We start from the raw sequence: 20596 nt of genomic DNA, 5'->3' as shown, positions 1-20596 counted from the left end.
GTGCCCTGCCCGCAGCAGCTGTTTGAATAAAATGGCAGGGCCCAGGGTGGAGAGCCAGCCAATGCCAATCGGCTCTAGGCTGACTGTCCCAAAGTGCTTCCCTATCCCTGCCTAGTAAGTCTTTATTATTATTAAGTATATTAGTAAAGCACTATCTGTAAACTTGGGGGAGGGGGGGGGGTTAATTACAGGAGCGGTTAGCATAGCAGTTAGCGCAACAATGGTACAGTGCCAGCGACCTGGGTTCAAGCTTAAACTTTGTAAATTACAAGAATGACCTGATTAAAGTGAACTTTACATAATTAAGTACAATACATTTTTTTTTCAAATTACTTGACATTTTGCAATAATTTCCCATCTTGTCTTTTGGTTTTTGAACTGTTTATTCTTCATGCAAGTATATTAGTTAAGGCATTCTAAGAGTGAATCTCAGGCAACTGGAAATTTTCCATATCAGGCATCCACGATTCCTTTGACATTCATATTCAAGAAAAGCAGATACAGCAGGTCATTAGGTGACATGGTTAGCATATGACAAATTTAAAAATCTTACCTTTTACTCTTTTGGTGTTTAACTTTTGGAAAAAAAAAGCAATAAAAATACATGTTAACTCATAAAATTAGCGAAGTTCTTAAAATAACAATGAGCAGTTAATGGAACAAATCGGTGACACTTACCTATGCAGCAGAGAATTAACATTATTCCAAGTAAAATTGGTGAATAAACTAGCCAATGTTGGTATGAATGACCTGAAGGGGAAAACGTATGTTTTATTTTAGAGATTTTAACTTTTGCCATCGTCAGTGTTTGTAGGAGGAAGCTGCTGTATATATTGGAACTGCTCATGCATTAAAATGACACAACAGTTCCAGAAGTATTTAATTTGCAACTTCATGTGACTATTCTTGCCGTTAATAACTTCAGAATCAGAATTTATTGTCATGAATATGCCACGAAATTCATTGTTTTGCAGCAGCGTCACGGAGCAAACATTCAGACAAACCACCTTGCAAAATAAGGCAGCGGAGAAGAAGTTGTTCTTGTACCACTGGATGCTTGTCTTCAGGCTCTTGACCCTTTTTCCTGATGGTAGCAGTGTAATGAGGGCATGGCCTGGGTGGTGGGGTCTTAAGACACCACCTATAAGTTTCAAAATAGTTGCATTTGCTGTAGTGCAGTGGTTCGCAGCCTTTTTCTTTCCACCCACATAATACCTTAAGCAATCCCTTACTAATGACAGAGCACCTATGGCATAGGGATTACTTAAAGTGGTATGTGAGAGAAAGAAAGATGAGACATCAACTTCTCTGGTTTCCTCCTGATCATCATTCACGTCTCTGTTGAATTATATGGATGGTCAGAATCTCTCTTTAAGTGGATCTTCAGTGGCCACCCATTTCAATTCCCTATCTGACATGTCCATGGCTTTATGCACTACCAGACCGAAACCACCAGCAAATTGGAAGAGCAACACCTCATCTTCCGACTGGGCACCCTCCAACCAGATGGCATTAATACTGTTCTCTGGCTTTTGTTTAAAAGCACCCCCCCCCCACTTCTTCCACCGTCGCTTGTCCCCCCCCCCTCAAACTCTCTTTCCCTTCCCTGACTCCTTTCACAGAGACATGATAAATTCTTATCTCATCCCTTATCATATTCAATTAACACCTTTTGCTGGTCAGGATTCCTCCCCCAGCCAGCACTACACTTTCTGAGATTTTCTGCTTCTGGCTCATTCTGCTTATTCCTTGAAGAAGGGCTCAGGCCAGGTGCGTGGGCAATATATCTCTGTCCCCATGGACGCTGAAAAGACCAGCTGAGTTCCTCCAGCATTCTGGTGTGTTTTTACTACAATCACTGCATCTGAAGACTTTCGTTTTTCATTCCCTTTAATTTGTTAGTTTACCAACACCTGTGACCCAAGATGGCACAGGCTAAGTACTAATTGAATGACTATACCTATAGGCTATTGTTTTAAATAAATCACCATACTTAGGGAAGCAAGGAATGAGAGGAATTAACACATTTCCACTTAACGTTGACACTGAAATCAACAATTGAATTAGGAAAAAGAGTAAAGATATATTATCAATCAACAAAGATACAGTAACAATCGTAACTAACACAGAGTAGGAGTAACATGCAAGTGAAGTTTCTATGTAGCATATATTTACTTAAAATACAAAATGCTATTATGTTACTGCTCTGTGAAGAGATATGATTTTCGGCTGTACAGCTATATCCATAATGCTCAGATGAGTTTATTGTCACTTGAAATACTGTTGATTGTGCTGTCAAGATTGTTGCGAGGTGCGAGTGATTGCGATAGAGGCTGTAAGTAATGGGAAGAGTTCCTGTACTTGTTATGCACTGCAGTGTCACGTTATCTCCAAAGTTCACGATGGTAGTGTTCAGCAGAGCAGAGAGTTGTGGTGTGGATACAGGAACTGAAATGAGAATGATAAATTGAAGATGTGCATCTGCCAAGAAAATCAAATAAGGCCAAACATCAGGCAGCATATCCCCTGATAACGCAGCAGGGCCATCTCTGCAAAATTGTCGTCTCAGAAGTGTGAGACCATTCAAATAAATGTGGTGAAATTGCCATATTTTACAATATTAGCTAATCTCCTGTGAGATTACTGGAGAAACCCTTGCATGCCCCTAGTTCGTTAGCTCGCTATCTGCTTGAGCTCTCCCCTCCAAGGTAGTCGGTAATGCAATGGCAAAACATCTGTGACACACTTGGCAGGAATCCTGTAGAAAACTGGCTATCTATAAAATTGATCAGTCTGTTCAAGAATTTCCATGAGGGAACAAAGATAGTCATTCTGTATGAGAATAGAACATCATCTTGAGTTCAGCTTTGAAAGAAGCACTGATCAGCTTTGCCATTTTTTGTCTTCTGTTTATCAAGTACTCTTTTGAGAGCTATTAATCTGGGATAATAATACATGGAGGATCTCAGCAGCTAGCTTAGTATCAGACAATTTCAATGCAAAAGCTCTCCAATCCATCTGGTGAATGAAGGAATCCTGTTCACCATGGCTCTGAGGGTCAAGGAAACAGATGTGACCCAGTGAAGCAATATCCCTCTCAAAGTACATATCCGTGATGAAGCTCTGGATCAGTTGGGATCCCTCAGTTCAATTCTTACCAGCTCAGCTCATTCCATTTTATCCCTTACATCTGGAAAAACTGCAAGAGTCTTGCAGCAAGTTTAGCGTAGAACAGCATGGTTAGCGCAACGCTAACCAGTGACCAGGGTTGGAATCCTGCACTGTCCATACAGAGTTTGTATTGTTACGAGCCCAGAGGACCCCAAAACCCAGCAGCAACAGAAATTCACCAAGATAAATGGTTACTTAAACAAAAGTTGCTTTTAATTATCTTTAAACATGAAAAGAGGATCAAATGTTAACTTATTACTATTAACTTATCCTAACTTAACCCCCTTCTAATTCTAAGCGCACATGTATCTAATGTGTATGTAAGTTTAGAAAAGTTATTTGATTCTCAGTCAAATCTCACTTCTCACTTCTCCAAGTTCATTGGTTGCAGTCAATTCTTATACTGTGCACAGAATTTAACATTTATGAATTTCACCAGGCTTTGGTGCTTGAAGGGTAAATGGTTACCGCTCAGGAAGGTTCTTGTTTCAGAGAGAGATTTGTTGTTCCTGGATACAAATTTATCTCTTTTAATCAGCCACGTCAGTGTCTTGCCAAAGAAACTTGCCCATCAGGGTTTTCCAGATGATAACCCCTTTCTTTCAGGTCACCTCAATGTGCCTTTTTATTTCTCTTATTTCAAGTGAAACATTAGGCAGCCAGTCCTCTCCTCTTGTATGAACTACAAGGGCTTTGACCAGGCTGAACTAAGCATTCACAACCTGTCTTCAAAGTGGGGGTTTTCCACAAGCTGGCCAGCTTGTCCTTTTCCAGTCCCAGCTGCTGCTGCTGAACTGTGGAACTGAATTCTCTCTCTCTCTCTCTCTCACTCCCAGAGAAAAGTCTGTTTGACCCCCTCTCTGCTTGCAAAACCACATGACCCTCTTAGAACAGCAAACTGCAATCAGATAGCCTGCGGCTCTGGACCTAATCCTCCGAGTTCTTTCATCTGTTGCTTTCCAAAACAACAATCCATTAGTAAAATCTCTATAGACACTCCCTAAAGGTTTTGCAAAGGCACTCGGAGCCGGACTATCTGGCTTGAGCAGAGCTCCAGCATTTTAAACGAGATCTGTTTGAAATGTTTGTAGGTGACCTACACTAAAAAAAACTTGCCACAATTTATTTCCTTTAAAACATATCTATATGCAATATAAAATACATCATAATCTGTCACAGTACGTTCTCCCCGTGACTGCAGGGATTTCCTCCAAGTTCCTCTGGTTTTCTCCCACCATTCAAAATGTACTAGAGCTGTCAAATTTACAATAGAATATCTTATAGAAGCAACCTTGATCTTACCTTTCACAGTTATATTAATATCCAGACTTCTTTTTGTGCGAGTACTTTTACCTGCAGAGTTTGTTGCTTTACAGAAATACTTCCCACTCTGTGAAGTCTGAGCTGAGGGAATGCTATAGACGGCTTCAAAACCACTTAAATTCATTTGATGTAAAGGTCTTCCTGTTGCCTCTTTATAAAAGGTGTATGTTATTGGCCAAGATCCCCCTGACACAGAACACGTGAGATTGTAACCATCACCTTGAACCACAAAACGATGAATGGAGGTTGAACTGAGAATTGGTGTTGAAACTGGAACTGTTTTAAAAGAAAAAATAAGAGAGGCCATCAGAAGTGTTTTTATATCCAGCTTTATCTGGGTCAGTTTTGTAGACAGTTAAAACATCATCATTGCAAAGTCAACCAATATTGCTCATAATGTTTTGGACATTGTACAAGAAGCCAGCTTAACAGATGCATCTTGAATCAGACGGGGCGGCACTATTAACAAAGCGGTTAGCGCAAAACTGTTACAGCCCCAGTGATCAGGACCGGAATTTGAATCCAGCACTGTCAGTAAGGAGTTTGTAGTTTCTCCCCATGTCAGCGTGGGTTTTCCCCATGGGCTCTAGTTTCCTCCTACTGTTTAAAACATACCGGAGGTTGTAGGTTAATTTGGTGTGATTGGGCTGCACGGGCCTTGTGGGCTGAAAGGGCCGTTACCATGCTGTATGTCTAAATTTAAGACATTTAAATTTAAACATTTAAAATTTAAAATCTAGGGCAACATAACCAGTTAAAAGGAAAGCACTTAACAGGTCACAAATTCCTGTGGCTTGGAGTGCCTGAGAGGATGTGCCTGTAATTCTACAGTAGCCATTGGAGTGTGTGGTCCAGCATAATGGCAGAGTTTTGGAAAGATCAAGTGAAATTCTTTGTTACGTTTTTGGGCTGGACCTGGACCACTGTAGAGTTTCCAGCACACACCATGGTATGTTCCAATACCTTCATCTTGAAATTCTATTGCATGCCACAATAAAACTTGCGTAAATGTTAGAACCATTGAACATTACAGCGCAGAGAAAAGGCCATAGGCCTTTCTAGTCTGTGCCAACTATTATTCTGCCTAGTCCCACTCATCTGCACCCATTCCATTGCTCCATAACCCTTCTATCCATATCCCTGTCCAAATCTTTCTAAAATGTTAAAATTGACCCCACATTCACCACAAGTTATAGTTGACTTTCTGACCTGCTCAGGGAAGATCCCTTCTTACTGGACCAAGTATAATGTGGCATAAACTTGACCTACAACCCCCAGTACATTTCAGAGGGTGGGAGGAAACTGGAGTTCCCGGAGGAAATGCACCCAGGCTCGGAGAGAATGTAGAAACGCAGGATTCAAACCCAACTCCCGATTACAGGCATTGTAATAGCATTGCACTAACCATACCCTAACATAACATGTAAAAAGCTCTGCTGCCTTTACCTGATGCACATCCCTCTAATCCTTGCATATTCATTTGTCTGTCTAAAAACCTCTGAAATGCTACTGCAGTATTCTATCTGCTAATACCACTACCCCCAGCAGGCCGTTCCAGACACCCACCACTCTTAGTGTAAATATCGTTTACACACAGAGTGAGATATCAATGTGTATCATCTGAAATCCTAGCAAACTTCTTTAGACGTTGGAAAGTGTGCTGACCAGCAGCATCACAGCCTGATATGGAGACACCAAATCCCCTGAGCGTAAAGCCCTGCATAAGGCAGTGGACGCAGCCCAGGACATCACTAGTAAACCCTTCCCACTATCAAAAACATCTACTGTTGCTGCTGTTGGAGAGCAGTAGCAATCGTCAGGGATCCACACCACCCAGCACACACTCTGTTCTCGCTGCTGCCATCAGGAAAGAAGTATAGGTGCCATGACTCGCACCAGCAGGTTCAGGAACAGCTGCTGCCCCTCCACCATTAGACACCTCAATGACAAAGTCATTCAGGGATTCATTTAAGGACTTTTATTTTTGCACTTCATTGATATTTTTTCTCTGTGTGTTGCAGTTTCTTTACATTTCTTTCTTTGTTTACATGTGTAGGATGTGTTCAGATTTTTTGGCACTGCCAATAAGTGGCAAGTCTGCCTCACCCGCAGGAAAAAGAATCTCAGGGTTGAATGTCATGTGATGTATGTACTTTGACAATAAATCTGAAATCTGATCTTACCCCGCACATCTCCTTTAAACTTTCCCCCCTCCCTTGCCACTCTAAATGCATGCCTTTTAGTGATGTTTTTAACCAGGGTGAAAGATTCTGACTATCATCCTATTAATGACTACCGTAATTTTATTAACCTCCATCAGGTTTCCCCTTAGCCTCCGACACTCCAGAGAAAACATCCCACATTTTCCAAACCTCTCCCCAGAACACGCACCCTTTCGTCCAGTCATTGCCAGCAAATCTGTTGGGCATCCTTTCCAAAGGGTCATCTCATTACAGGAAGGATGTAGATGTTTTGGAGAGGATGAAGAGGAGGTTCACCAGATTATTTCCTGGATTGGAAAACGTCTATGAAGCAAGGTTGGCAGAACAACAAAGATGAGAGGTGACTTAATAGAGGGGCTTAGATAGGAAACAGCCAGCACCTTTTTCCTGAGTTGACAATACCAGAGTGGAGGAAAGTTTAGGGAAGATGTCAGTGGTAGGGTTTTACTTCAGAGAGTGGTGGGTACCTGGAATGCATTGCTGGGGATAGTGGTGGAGGCTGGTACAATAGGGACATTCAAAAGTCTCAAGAAGAATAGAGGGTTATGGCTGTGAGATAGGGAAGGGTTAGATTATTGTAGAGTAGGTTTATATGGGTGGGCACAATATTATGGGCTGAGGGGCCTGTACTGTGTTGTCATGTTCTGTGTTCAAAAGCTTCATATCCTTCCTGTAATGAGATGATCAGAATTACACACAGTACTCCAACCATGGAGACTGGAGCAGGAGTGGACTGCTGTTGGAGAGTTGCTCATGGGAACCAGTTATCGGAACCGGCATTTGAGTGGGTGCTGAGACCAAGAAGGGCTCCCGAAGGGCCTCAGGCGCTGAAGTCTTCCTGATCATGTCTGGAGCTCAGGTTGACGATGAATCAAACAGGAGACTGTGCGACTGCAGAGGCTGTGGGAGCACTGGAGTGAATCCACAAACTTTTAGTGTCTCTGAAGGGACTCTCTTTTGCATCCCTTTCTTCTATTGTTAGGGGCGCCGGGCAATGCTCATGGCGACCTTTTGCCTTATGAAAGACAAAAGTTTAAGTATATCATGTGTATTACATTTTTAATATTACGTGATAAATAAAGGAACCTTGAACCATGTATAGGCAAATCTGAACAGAACATGTTACCAAATGTGACAGGGTATTCATACAGATGGAGACCTTCAAAATACAATTATGCTGTGGTTTATCATTCCCTGAAAAGACCATATAGGAAAAGTCACGTGGAGCCTGTATAAAAAGCTGAGATGGTGGGGGGGAGGGGGGTGGGGGGGAAAAGGAGAAGAGAGGAGGGAGCAAGGGGTAGTTCATAGGTAGGGTACCAGATGGTGGAGGAGACAAGTAGCTAGGAAGAACACATGACTGTAGAAGCAAGTCTGGGGAATTACAGGGTTATTGAGTTTGAGAGCAGCTGAGCCTTCGAAGAGAGGAGAAGTTCTTCAGGGTAGGCATTCTTCATAGAGGCTGCGCCGTGGAGCAGCTGAATGGAGTTAAACAGTAAAGTCTGGGAGGAGTCACGTGATGGAGTAGTGGCTGGTAGGTGAATACAAGCCCTCTCCAGAAAAGAAGAAATAAAGTGAAGAAAATACAAAGTTCAAGAAATACAAAACATAACAAATTAAAAATAATGTTGTAGAGAAAAGAAAGAAAATGGCACCCAAGAAGGAAAAAAGTAATAAAAACAACGGGAAAAAAATAAGAAGAAAAGACGCCAGAAGAGAAAGGAGAAGGCCTTACCTGCATGAAGAAACAGGGAGCTGTTGTGGAGAAGAGAGCCCGTTCTCCGAGGTTGGTGACGACCCCGCAGAGTCGTGACCCCCCGACCGCTGGACTGCAAAAATGACTCTCTGAGCCAAACAAAAGTGCACTCGCACATGCGCTGTGAGCTTACTAAGGAGAAGGAGAACACCGACGGGAGGGGGACTCAGCCGAGGAGTGGGCAAACACAATGCGACCAGCTGATTGATGCCCGACACCAGGGCTCTCAGCTGGAAGAAGAGGAAAGCAACAGGAAAGGGAGTGAAAGGAAAGAAGAGCAGCAGCAGGAGGCCCAACAGATGAGTAGCCCAGAAGAAGAGGACCAACAGTAAGAAGTTAAGCAAGAAGAAGGCCAGCAAAGTGAGACAAGCAACCCATCAGGAAAGTCAGAAGAGACACAGATACAAGGAAGAGAAGAAGACACAAACACAGGTACAGACACAAAAGAGGAAGAAGAAGACCAAGATCTGCACAGAGAAATAGAAGGTAAAATAGATGGACAGAATATAGATAAAGTTTTTTTTTCAAGAACAAATAAGAGCATTAAAAGAATGGTTGACATTAGAATTTAGTGAAATTAAAAGAAAAATTAAAAGTACAAAAGATAAAATAAATAGATTAGAGCTGGTCATGACAGAAATAGGGAAAAGATTAGAAAATGTGAAAGAACGAGAAACAGCTGTAGAAATTGAAGTGAATGACTCAAGAAGAAAATTGGAAGAAAGTGACAAAAAAGTTAAAGAGTCACAAGACTTGTTAGCTCAGAAAATTGATATGGTGAAAAATTATAGTAGGCGAAACAACATAAAAATAGTGGGCCTGAAGGAGGGTGAAGAAGGCACAGACATGAAGGAATTTATAAAAGGATGGATCCCGAAGGTCCTGGGAATGCCAGAAATACAGGAAGGAATGAAAATAGAAAGGGCACACAGAGCACTAGCTCTGAAACCACAGAGACATCAAAAACCAAGATCCGTTTTGGTAAAATTTTTGAGATATACGACAAGAGAAAATATACTGGAGCGGGCAAGGAATAAAATTAGAGAAGACAAAAAAACATTGGAATACAAGGCTCAAAAAATATTTTTTTACCCAGACACAAGTTTTGAACTCCTAAAGAAGAGGAAGGAGTTTAATACAGCAAAATCGATCCTATGGAAAAACGGTTATAAATTTATGTTAAGACATCCAGCTGTGCTTAAAATATTTATCCCTGGGCAGCAAAACAGACTGTTCTTGGATCCGGAGGAAGCACGAGAATTTGCAGAATGCCTGCAGGACAGAAGGAGAGATAACAAGAATGAATGTAACAAGAATGAAGAACAGTGATAAAATATATATAAATATATAAAAGCAATGTATATGTAAGAACTAAAGAAGGGAAAGAGAAGGGAAGAAAGGAAATAAGGGGAAAAAAAGAGGGTGAACTTTGTTATATGTGTAACAAAAGTCTTTTTGGGGGGATTGGGTGGGAGAGAATAACCATCACTGCGAAATCAGTTGACGCGAGTGGGTTTGTAATCTAAATGGAGAGGGGAGTTATGGTTGCCTGGCAAGGGATAAGGGGCAACTCAGAGAGGGGGGTGGAACATTTGGGGCTAAGGGAATATTGGATGTGGGAGTTGTTGAAGTATTTTGTTTTAAATGTGTTGTCATACATTGAGTTCAAAAAGGGAAAACTGAGAGATGAAAATGGGAAATGGTGGTGGTGAGGAAGCAGAAATGAGGTGTAAACAGGATATGAGATGGCCATGTTGAACTATATGACTATAAATATTAATGGAATACATAACCAAATTAAACAGAACAGGCTATTAAAATTAGTGAAAAAAGAAAAAATAGACATAGCATTTGTGCAGGAAACGCATCTCACTGAAGTGGAACATAAATTAAAGAGATACTGGGTAAGGCATGTAGCGGCAGCATCATATAATTCAAAAGCTAGAGGTGTAGCTATATTAATTAATAAAAATGTACCAATCAAAATAGAGGAGGAAATAATAGATCCAGCAGGGAGGTATGTAATGATAAAGTGTCAGATATATTCAGAATTTGGGAACTTGATCAATATATGTGCACCTAATGAAGAGGATCAAAAGTTTATGCGATATGTTTTTGAAGATTGTAGATACGCAAGGGAATATATTGATAGGAGGGGATTTTAACCTTAACTTGGATCCAATGTTGGATAAAACTGGACAAAAGACTAGCAAAAAGAATAAAGTGGCCAAATTTATGGTTAAATCAATGCAGGTAATGAAACTTATGGATATATGGAGGAGGCAAAACCCAAGATAGAAGGAATATTCATATTATTCAAGTAGGCATAAAACATACTCAAGGATTGATATGTTTTTGTTGCCGGCCCATTTTCAAGGGAGAGTTAGGAAAACTGAATATAAAGCTAGATTGCTATCTGATCATTCACCCCTGTTATTAGCAATAGAACTGGAGGACATCCCACTAAGAACATATAGATGGAGGTTAAACTCCATGCTACTTAAAAGGCAGGAATTTAGAGAGTTTATTGAATGCCAAATTAAAATGTACTTTGAAATAAATACGGAATGAGTGAAAAACAAATTTATATTATGGGATGTAATGAAAGCCTTCATTAGAGGGCAGATAATAAGTTATATAACTAAGATGAAAAAGAACTACATTCGGGAAAAAGAACAGTTGGAAAGGGAGATAGTAAATACAGAAAAAGAACTAGCAATAAAGGATGATATAACAAAAAGAAGAGAATTGGTGGACAAAAAAATAAAACATAAAAGATTACAAATGTATAAGATGGAGAAGAACATAATGAAAATAAAGCAAAAGTATTATGAACTAGGAGGAAAAAACACACAAAATATTGGCCTGGCAACTTAAAATACAACAAGCTAAAAGAACTGTATTGGCATTAAGGAAAAAGGACAAACAAACTACATATAATCTAATGGAGATTAATGAGAACTTTAAGGAATTTTATGAACAATTATACCAAACTGAGAAAGAGGGGAAAGATGATAAGATAGAAGAGTTTTTAGCTAAAATTGAACTGCCAAAATTGCAAGAAGAAGGACAAAACAAACTGATAAAACCATTTGAAATAGAGGAAGTACAGCATATATTAAAAAAGCTGCCAAACAATAAAATGTCTGGAGTGGATGGATTCCCAATAGAATTCTATAAAACATTTAAAGAGTTATTAAGTCCTCCTCTCCTGGAAGTAATGAACCAGGTAGAAGAAACATAAAACTTGCCAGATTCATTTAAGGCAGCAATAATTACAGTAATACCAAAGACAGGGAAGGATCCACTAACACCAGCATCATATAGACCAATATCTCTACTTAATTCAGATTATAAGATAATAGCAAAATTATTAGCAAACAGATTGCCGACTGTGTACCAAAAATAGTAAAACAAGATCAAACTGGATTTATCAAGAAAAGACAAACAGCGGATAATGTCTGTAAATTTATTAATTTAATTCATGCAGTTCAAGGAAATAAGATGCCAACAGTGGCTGTTGCTTTAAATGCAGAAAAAACCTTTGACAGGGTAGAATAGAATTATTTATTCGAAGTATTACAGAGGTTCAATCTACCAGAAAAATATATTAATTGGATTAAAGCATTATATAATGGGCCATTGGCGAAGGTAACAGTAAATGGTTATGTATTGAACCAATTTAAATTACATAGGTCAACTAGGCAGGGATGTCCATTATCTCCTTCACTGTTCACTTTAGCAATAGAACCATTGGCAGAACTGATAAGAACAGAAAATAAAATAAAAGGGATAAAAATAAAGGAGAAGGAGTATAAAATCAGTTTATTTGCAGATGACATCATAGTATACTTAACAGAACCAGAAATATCAATAAAAGAACTACATAAGAAATTGAAGGAATGTGGAGAAATATCGGGGTACAAGATCAAAAGTGAAGCGATGCCAATGAGTAATGCGGGTTATACAGAATTTAAAAAAGAATCACCATTTAAATGGCTAACACAAGCTATCCGATACCTAGGTATTAGGTTAGATAATAATTTAAGACACTTGTACAAATTAAATTATCAGCCACTAATAAAGAAATTGCAGGCAGACTTAGAACATTGGAAAGAATTACCGCCAACATTGATAGGGAGGGTAAATTGCATTAAAATGAATGTCTTCCCAAGGATACAATATTTATTTCAATCATTACCAATTCCCTTAACAGAGAAATTCTTTAATGAACTAAAGAGAATAATAAGGAAATTTTTATGGAAAGGGGGGAAAGCGAGGATAGCATTAGATAAATTAACAGAGAGGTACAACCAAGGTGGTTTGCAGTTACCAAACTTTAAAATTTATTATAGAGCAGCACAATTAAGGTACTTATCAGATTTTTATCAGACAAAAGAAAAACTAGATTGGACTAAGATAGAGCAAGATAAAATAGGGGAGAAGGTACCGGAACATAGCTATAAACCCAAACAAAAGTGGGAAAAGGATTTAAACATAAAGATAAAAAATGAAACATGGGAAAAGTTAAGTTCTGGAACTATGAAGAATATAATAAACACAAGATTACGCATGATACAGTATAATTGGTTACACAGGTTATATATCACACACCAAAAGTTAAAAAAATGGGATCCAACATTATCAGATAGATGTTTTCACTGTAGAAGGAAATGGGAACAACAGTACATGCAATTTGGGCATGTGAGAAAGTGAAAAAGTTTTGGGAAGATCTAAATCAGGTATTAAATAAAATCACAAAAACCAACATACCAAAAAAATCCAGAGATCTTTCTTCTAAGTAATATAAGAAGTAAGGAATTAGGCCTCAAACTGGATGAAGTGCAAAATAGATTTATTATGATAGCCTTAGCTGTAGCAAAAAAAATGTATAATATCAACTTGGAAATCAGAAGAGAGCCTGAGAATACAGAAATGGTACATGGAAATGAATAAATGTATTCCATTGGAAAAAATAACATATAATTTAAAAAATAAAGTCACATTATTTGAACAAATTTGGGAACCGTACATGGAACATAACAGAGAGGGCTTGCCTTGGACCTCCACCCCCTAAAGTGATAAGAAGATAAAATGACTTGATCCAGTGTGTAAAAGTAGATGACACATTTTTTTGTTTATTTTTCATGACATTGTTTAATGGTTTTATTGTATTATATATGTTGAATGTTTATTGGTTTTGGAGGGGGGTGGGAAGTGGGGAGGAAAGGTAGGTGGGAAAAAAAGGGGAGAAAATGCCACTGTGTATATTTAAGAGGGAAATATTTTTATGTATTTTGGTTGATATGGTTCACAGTGTGAAAATTAAAAAATTATATAAAAAAAACAAAACAGTAAAGTCTGCAGATGCTGGGGTCGATGCAGGACACAAACAATGGATCAGCGGTCAATCCACAGGACCATAAGAGTGATCACTAGAGACTCTCTCCCACCCATTTACATGATCTACTGGGATTGTTGTCTGAAGAAGGTACGCAAAATCATTGAGGACCTCTACAACCCCACACACAGCATCTTTCAGCTGCTCCCATTGGGAAAAAAAATACAGGAGTATTAAAGCCAGCACCACCAGGCTGAAGAACAGTTTCTTCCCACGAGCAGTAGATTGCTGAATGACCAAGAGAACTGCTCACACTAACCATCTGAGACTTTCATATTCATGGTATGATATTTATTTATGGGTCTAGATGGAATAGTTGTCCCGCATATGTATTGTTTGCATGAGGTCCGGAAAACACTTTCATCAGGTTGTCCTGGTGCAAACAGATGACAATAAACTTGACTTGACAAGCATACTGGAGAAATTCAGCAGGTCACATAACATCCATAATACATTTAAGGCCTGGACCAAGACCCCATGCCTGAAACCTTGGTTACCTTTCTATGGATGCTGCGTGATCTGCTGAGTTTCTCCAGCACATTTGTGTTTTGCTCATGATGTTTTTCACAGTCTGTCTGCGAAAGTACAATAAGTAGCCACCTTACCTGTCACGTCCACCTGTTGTTTCACAGTTTTGAATGATGACTGCCACTTTGCATTGCAGAGATATTCTCCTGAATCATTGGTATTGGCTGTTTTGGAAATCTTTGCTTCAAGACTACCATTCACATTTGTCATTAATGGAATTGTATCTTTCACGATTGTTAATTCCAGTTTTGTATCAGAAGAATTCAAATGTGACATCTGAACAGTGCATTTAATGGTCAGTTCATCCCCGACAAAAAATCCAGACTGTGGTTCAATTGTAAATTGATGACTTGAAAATGGATCTGAAATGATAAGTTAGATGCTGTGCAGAGATGGTTAATCTCAATATAAAGTTAACACTTATTCTTGTTCAGTAATTTCAAATTCTGTTCTGGCCTGGTGCTTTCTTGATTTACCTTTCCAGTAGGTAAACAAAATTCCAAGACTTCAAAGCCAAATCTACAATGTTCCTGTCAGAGCTCTACAGTGTGGAAACAGGACATTCAGCCCATCTTGTCCATGTTGACCAACCTAGACCCATTTGCTGCATTCACCCCACATCCCTCTAAAGCTTTCCTGGCTATTTACCTACCTATGTGTCTTTGTTATCGTTTACAATTGTGTCTACCTATACCACAACTTCTGGCTGCTTGTTGCATAGACCAACCTCTTGCTTGTGTAATAAAACTGCTCCCTTTTAAATCTTTGATAACACATACCAGGAGTCAGCCATTCATTCGGTAAGATCACAGCTGATCTGGCCATGGACTCAGCTCCACCTACCCACCTTTTCCCCATTTACCAGGATGTTGCCTGGATTGGAAAATAAGTCTTATGAGGCAAGTTTAACAGAGCTGGAACTTTTCTCTTTGAAGCATAGAAAGATGAGAGGAGACTTCATAGAGGTTTACAATATTCTGAGAGGTATAGATAGGGTGGACAGCCAGTGGCTTTTTTTTCCCAGAGCAGGAATAACAAACACCAGAGGACACTTGTACCAAGTGAAGGGAGGAAAATTCAGGGGAGACCTCACTTTTTAAAGAGAGTTGTGGGTGCCTGGAATGCCTTGCCAGGGATGGTGGTGGAGGCTGAAACATTAGGGGCATTTAAGAGACTCTTAGACAGGCACATGGATGGAAGCAAAATAGAGGATTATGGGACAGAGAGGGTTTTTTTTAAGGAACATATGAGCAGGCACAACATTGAAGGCTGAAGGGCCTGTACTGTGCTTTAGCGTTCTTTGTTTCTATGCAAAAATCCATCGAACGTTTTAAATACATTTAATGAAGCAGCCTCTACTCCTTCCTTGGGCAGAGGAAAAGCCTTTCACCATAGATCCAGGACCCAGGCCTGAAACATTGGTTACCCTTGTCGTGATGCTGTATGACCAGCTGAGTTTCTCCAGCAGGTTTTACCCTATCCTGGGTAAATGACAATTTGGGCGGGGCAGTTAACGCATCGCTGTTACAGCGCCAGTGATCGGGTCTTGGGTTTGAATCCCACACTATCTGTAAGGAGTTTGTACATTCCTCCAGGTGCTCAGGTTTCCTCCCACCCTTCAAAAAGTACCAGGGGTTGAAGGTCAATTGGGTGGGAGAGGTTTGTGGGATGAAAGGGCCTATTACCGTGCTGAATGTTGAAATTTAAATTTAAACTGTTCACTTTATCTATGCTCCTCATAAGTTGATGAGGTAAGAAGGAAGTACATTTTATGAGTTCTGCTCTCTGTTTTATTTTGAAAAAAATGTGTCCCATTTGTCAGGTCCATGTAAGCTGCTCTGATTATCTTAATTCACAGGCAGGGCTACACCTCCTTATCTGGAAGTCACAAGATGTTGGATCTTGCATCCTATTGATGCCACAAGACATACAGGCTTGAATTCAAATCACTGAATTGCTAATGCAGGCCTCAGGATTATTAATCTGGCAATTTAACGATGGCATCATGATTATATACCACATGCTATGTTACACCTCACTGTGACTCTTCCTTTAACTGTGCAGATACTTCATTGTACCTGTTTACCTACCTTGTACGGTTACGTTGACTACTTCACTAAAATCTGAGATGTTCTGCAAATCTTCCCCTTGGATACTACATCTATAAGCTTGATCAGTTGCATCTTTTATTTTTATTTTGAGATTTGTATAGTTTTGACTGTTTTTTTTAATTTCATATACTTTGATGAATTGTCCATTTTTATATTTCTGGAACACAAATATAAGAGGAGGAATTTCTTCATCAGCTTGACAGAGCAACCCAATTTGACTTCCCACTATCAGCTTTGTTGGATGTACAGCAAGTTGAGGTTTCTGTAAATGCCCTGTGGTAAAAATGACAAGATATTAATTCATTTTATGTTTTTTGAAAACTGTTCAACATTGAAGCAACTCAGTGATCATTTCCTTTCCAATCATTTTTATTGTTTTTTATAATAAATACAGTATAATGAAGAAAAAGGAATGAAACTGAAAATACAATATTACATATGCATATGAACATTGTACTTAGGTGTATACAATAAACTCTCATGGCTCATCCTTGTGTTACTCATGGGATTCCAGAATCTAGGAATTGGACAATCGAAGGCATGTTGAGTGATACCATTGAAGATGTATGACAGGCCAATTCTGGAAGAGTAAAACTGTAAAATCCCTGCTATCCGACACCTTCAGGGATTGATAGAATTTTCTGGTTGCTTGAGACTGCGTGATATGTGAATGGAGAACTATCAGCAAGGTGCGCCAATTTTAAACTTCTGTACTTTTTTATTTTCCCTAATTTTTTTTTGCCAGTTGCTTGACTTCTGGATGACAAAGATCCTATTTAGGTGCAAATTAAGATATGAACGCATTTGGTAATTCCAATAGCAACTGAGCCGCAGCAGGGCTAGATACATGGAGATGGATGTAATATCACCAATACATGGTGCAAGGTTCTTCTCAATGTCAACTGTGACCAAAGTTGTTAACTATCTGGGTCAGCACCAGATAACAGCCACCAAGCATTTGTGGCAGTAAACAAAACCAATGGTTTGGATCTTCTTAATATTTCTGCTTCAAAAAGAACTAATAGGCAAGTTCAGTAACCTTTGGGAACATCCCCAATTTCTTCATAGCTGAGGAAGTTTTTATTTTGGAAGTGTGATCTCTGATCTGCTGTCAACATACAGCCAGCAGTTTGTGTAGAGATTGCTCTCTCTAACAACATGTCATCTCTTTCAGAAATGATTAAAGGATAAATATGAGTTGGGATACCCGAGGATAACACCCTTGCTCTTCTCCAAGTAGCATATGGCATTTCTTACTTCAGAAAGCCAATGGGATTTCAGTTTAATCTTCCGTAGTGCAGTGCTCCCTCAGTCTAGGTGTCAGCCAAAACGTGACACCTACGCGGAGGGAACGCTGCACTGTTGAAGGTTAAGAAGTTAAATAACCCCCTAACAGCATATCAAAAAGAAGCAGGTGCCTTCTCCTCAATGTCTCCGCAACGCTCCTCTCTGAATCAAAAGCTGATCAGGTCATGCTAAGAACGCTGGAATCTGTGTAAGACTCAAGTGAAAACATCGAGACCTGTGCTCCCGACAATATTGCTTGGAAATATACAATCTCTGGAAAATAAACTGAATCCCTGAAAGTGGCATCACAAGTAGCAAGGGTTGTAAAGAGAACTTTTGGCATATTGGTCTTCACCAATCAAAGTATTGAGTACAGGAGTACAGTTGTATAAGACATTGATGTGGCCAAATTTGGAATATTATGTGCAGTTTTGGTCACCTATCCGGAGGAAAGATATCTTTAAGATTAAAAGTGTGCAGAGAAGATTTACTAGGACGTTGTCCAGACTTCAGGAACATAATTACAAGAAAGGTTAAACAAGTTGGGTCTTTTTTTCCCTGAAGAGTAGATGAATGAGGGGAGATTAGATAGAGGTATTTAAAATTTGAAGGGGATAGGCAGATTAAATGTAGGCTTTTTCCACTGAGGATAGGTGAGATACAAACCAGAGGACATGGATTAAGGGTGAAAGAGGAAAGGTTTTGAGGGAACATTAGGGGGAACTTCTTCACACTAAAAATGGTGGAATGAGCTGCCAACTGAAATGGTGAATGCGGGCTCAATTTTAATTTTAAGAATTTGAATAGGTACATGGATGGGAGGGGTATGGAGGGCTATGGACTGGGTGCAGGACAGTGGGACAAGGCAGAATAAGTTTGCCATGGGCTAGAAGGGCCAAAGGGCCTGTTTCTGTGTGGTGTTGTTCTATGGTTCTATGGATTACCTGTAGTTGCCTCTGAACCAATGGGGAATGAAGGGTTGCTATGCTCTGGTTGTTATGGAAACTTGGCTCCAGGACTCTACTCTGGATTTGGTCAGTCATCTGACCATCTAGCAACACATTTGTTTGGTTATTATGTGTTGTGTACTGTGTGTGTTTTTTTTGTGTGCACACCATGGTCAGGAGAGGACACTGTTTCATCAGGTTGGATATGTACAATCTGGTGATAATAAACTTGATCTTGAACTTCACCATGGGGTTCTTCCTCGGATTAAGCCTGAAGAATACTTCACTGTCTGTGGGGTACCCTGAGTGACATTGTGTCTCATGATTCATGCTGAACTGTTGCATGTTTCATACACTTCCATATTTCACATTACCTTTAACCTCCACATGCAAGGGGTCACTTGTCATCATTTCCCCTCCTACTTCCACGGTACATGCATAAAACCCAGTATGTGAGGCTCGAGCAGATTTGATTGTAAAAGTAGAATGTAGCTGAGTTGAAACGACATTTTCCAGCAGAAACATTTTCGCTGATCCTTTATAAAACGAGTAGGAAATCTGATGTGCCAAGGCACGGGGTGCCACGATATTTGCAGAACAAGTCAGGTTAATGGAGATCCCCATCTTTGCAGAGCCCTCGGGATCAGATTTTATTTCTACCAGGTTTATGGTCACACCTGTGAGAACAGAGAAGGGACAGGTGTAACGCGACTGATTTCACTCAGAGGCCAGTGAAGAGTACAAACAGGCTTTTACTAGCTTACAATCAATGGCTGGTAGACAGAATAGTCCTCAGGTGAATCTGAGGTAAGGCAGAAAAACCAGGGTTTATATTGGGGTAGGTGAGGATGGAGCCAAGGGAGGAGCCAGTCATTTGAACCATACATAGACTGCAACAGGAATTAGCTTTGATTCTTCATTCAGAAACTTCTGGAAATATAAGGCAGTCATGGATTTCAATGCCGGCCCTGCGACCTCACCCCTGCCATACAGAAACCCAAACTGAGCCACAGTCTTAAAATACATAGCACAGAGAGGATTGTTCCAACAATTATTCCATCCCCTCCCCTCTCCATTTGCAGAGCCACCCACCCTCCCACTGCTTGCTGCGGTGCCCTCCCTCCCTTATCCACCTATTACCTCCTGCCTGTGGGTTCGTGCTCTTCCTCCCACCCCCACCATTTTGTCTGGGTGCTTGCAGATGTTTTTTCCAAACCTTGATGAAGGGCTCAAGCCCAAAACGTTGGTTATACATCTTTATCTTTGCTTCATAAAGTACACTGTTTCACCTGCTGAGTTTCTCCAGCATTGTGTTTTCACTTTTAGTCCATAGGTGGACCAGCTTGGACAATGATTCTCAATGTTATGATCCATGTGTATTTATGTACACAGTGAAAATTTCTGGCTCCTTCATCCTTGCAGGACAGTGAGCCTCATACCCAGTAATGAAATATTTTTTGCTCAATTCCTGTTGAATCCTTCTATCAATTAACAAACCCATGTCCCTGGTCACTAATATCCCTGCTGTGGGAAAATCATTCTTATGTATTTTTTCTTTTCTTTGGCTTGGCTTCGCGGACGAAGATTTATGGAGGGGGTAAAAAGTCCACGTCAGCTGCAGGCTCGTTTGTGGCTGACCAGTCCGATGCGGGACAGGCAGACACGATTGCAGCGGTTGCAAGGGAAAATTGGTTGGTTGGGGTTGGGTGTTGGGTTTTTCCTCCTTTGCCTTTTGTCAGTGAGGTGGGCTCTGCGGTCTTCTTCAAAGGAGGCTGCTGCCCGCCAAACTGTGAGGCGCCAAGATGCACGGTTTGAGGCGTTATCAGCCCACTGGCGGTGGTCAATGTGGC

The 20596-nt window shown here is 40.1% G+C and overlaps 1 protein-coding gene across 4 annotated transcripts in view; it reads right to left on the bottom strand.

Annotated features, from left to right (window-relative positions):
* The window catches only part of pecam1a (platelet and endothelial cell adhesion molecule 1a), a 55600-nt gene that overhangs the window by 15683 nt on the left and 19321 nt on the right, over positions 1-20596 (bottom strand). Inside the window, exons 3-9 of one of the 4 annotated variants that reach the window (XM_069929716.1) lie at positions 19121-19423; positions 16492-16785; positions 14479-14763; positions 4474-4770; positions 2176-2448; positions 679-750; positions 554-575 (exon numbers count right to left, since the gene is read on the bottom strand). In XM_069929716.1, coding sequence (XP_069785817.1) covers positions 554-575; positions 679-750; positions 2176-2448; positions 4474-4770; positions 14479-14763; positions 16492-16785; positions 19121-19423 — 1546 coding nt within the window. The remainder of the gene's footprint in view (positions 1-553; positions 576-678; positions 751-2175; positions 2449-4473; positions 4771-14478; positions 14764-16491; positions 16786-19120; positions 19424-20596) is intronic. The other 3 variants (XM_069929717.1, XM_069929718.1, XM_069929719.1) reach the window with 3 other exon arrangements.

The sequence above is a fragment of the Narcine bancroftii genome, chromosome 3 (genome assembly GCF_036971445.1).
Source record: "Narcine bancroftii isolate sNarBan1 chromosome 3, sNarBan1.hap1, whole genome shotgun sequence".
In the NCBI taxonomy this organism is placed as follows: domain Eukaryota; kingdom Metazoa; phylum Chordata; class Chondrichthyes; order Torpediniformes; family Narcinidae; genus Narcine; species Narcine bancroftii.
The sequence above is the reverse complement of the archived record's forward strand: the minus strand, read 5'-3'. Positions and strand labels throughout refer to the sequence as shown.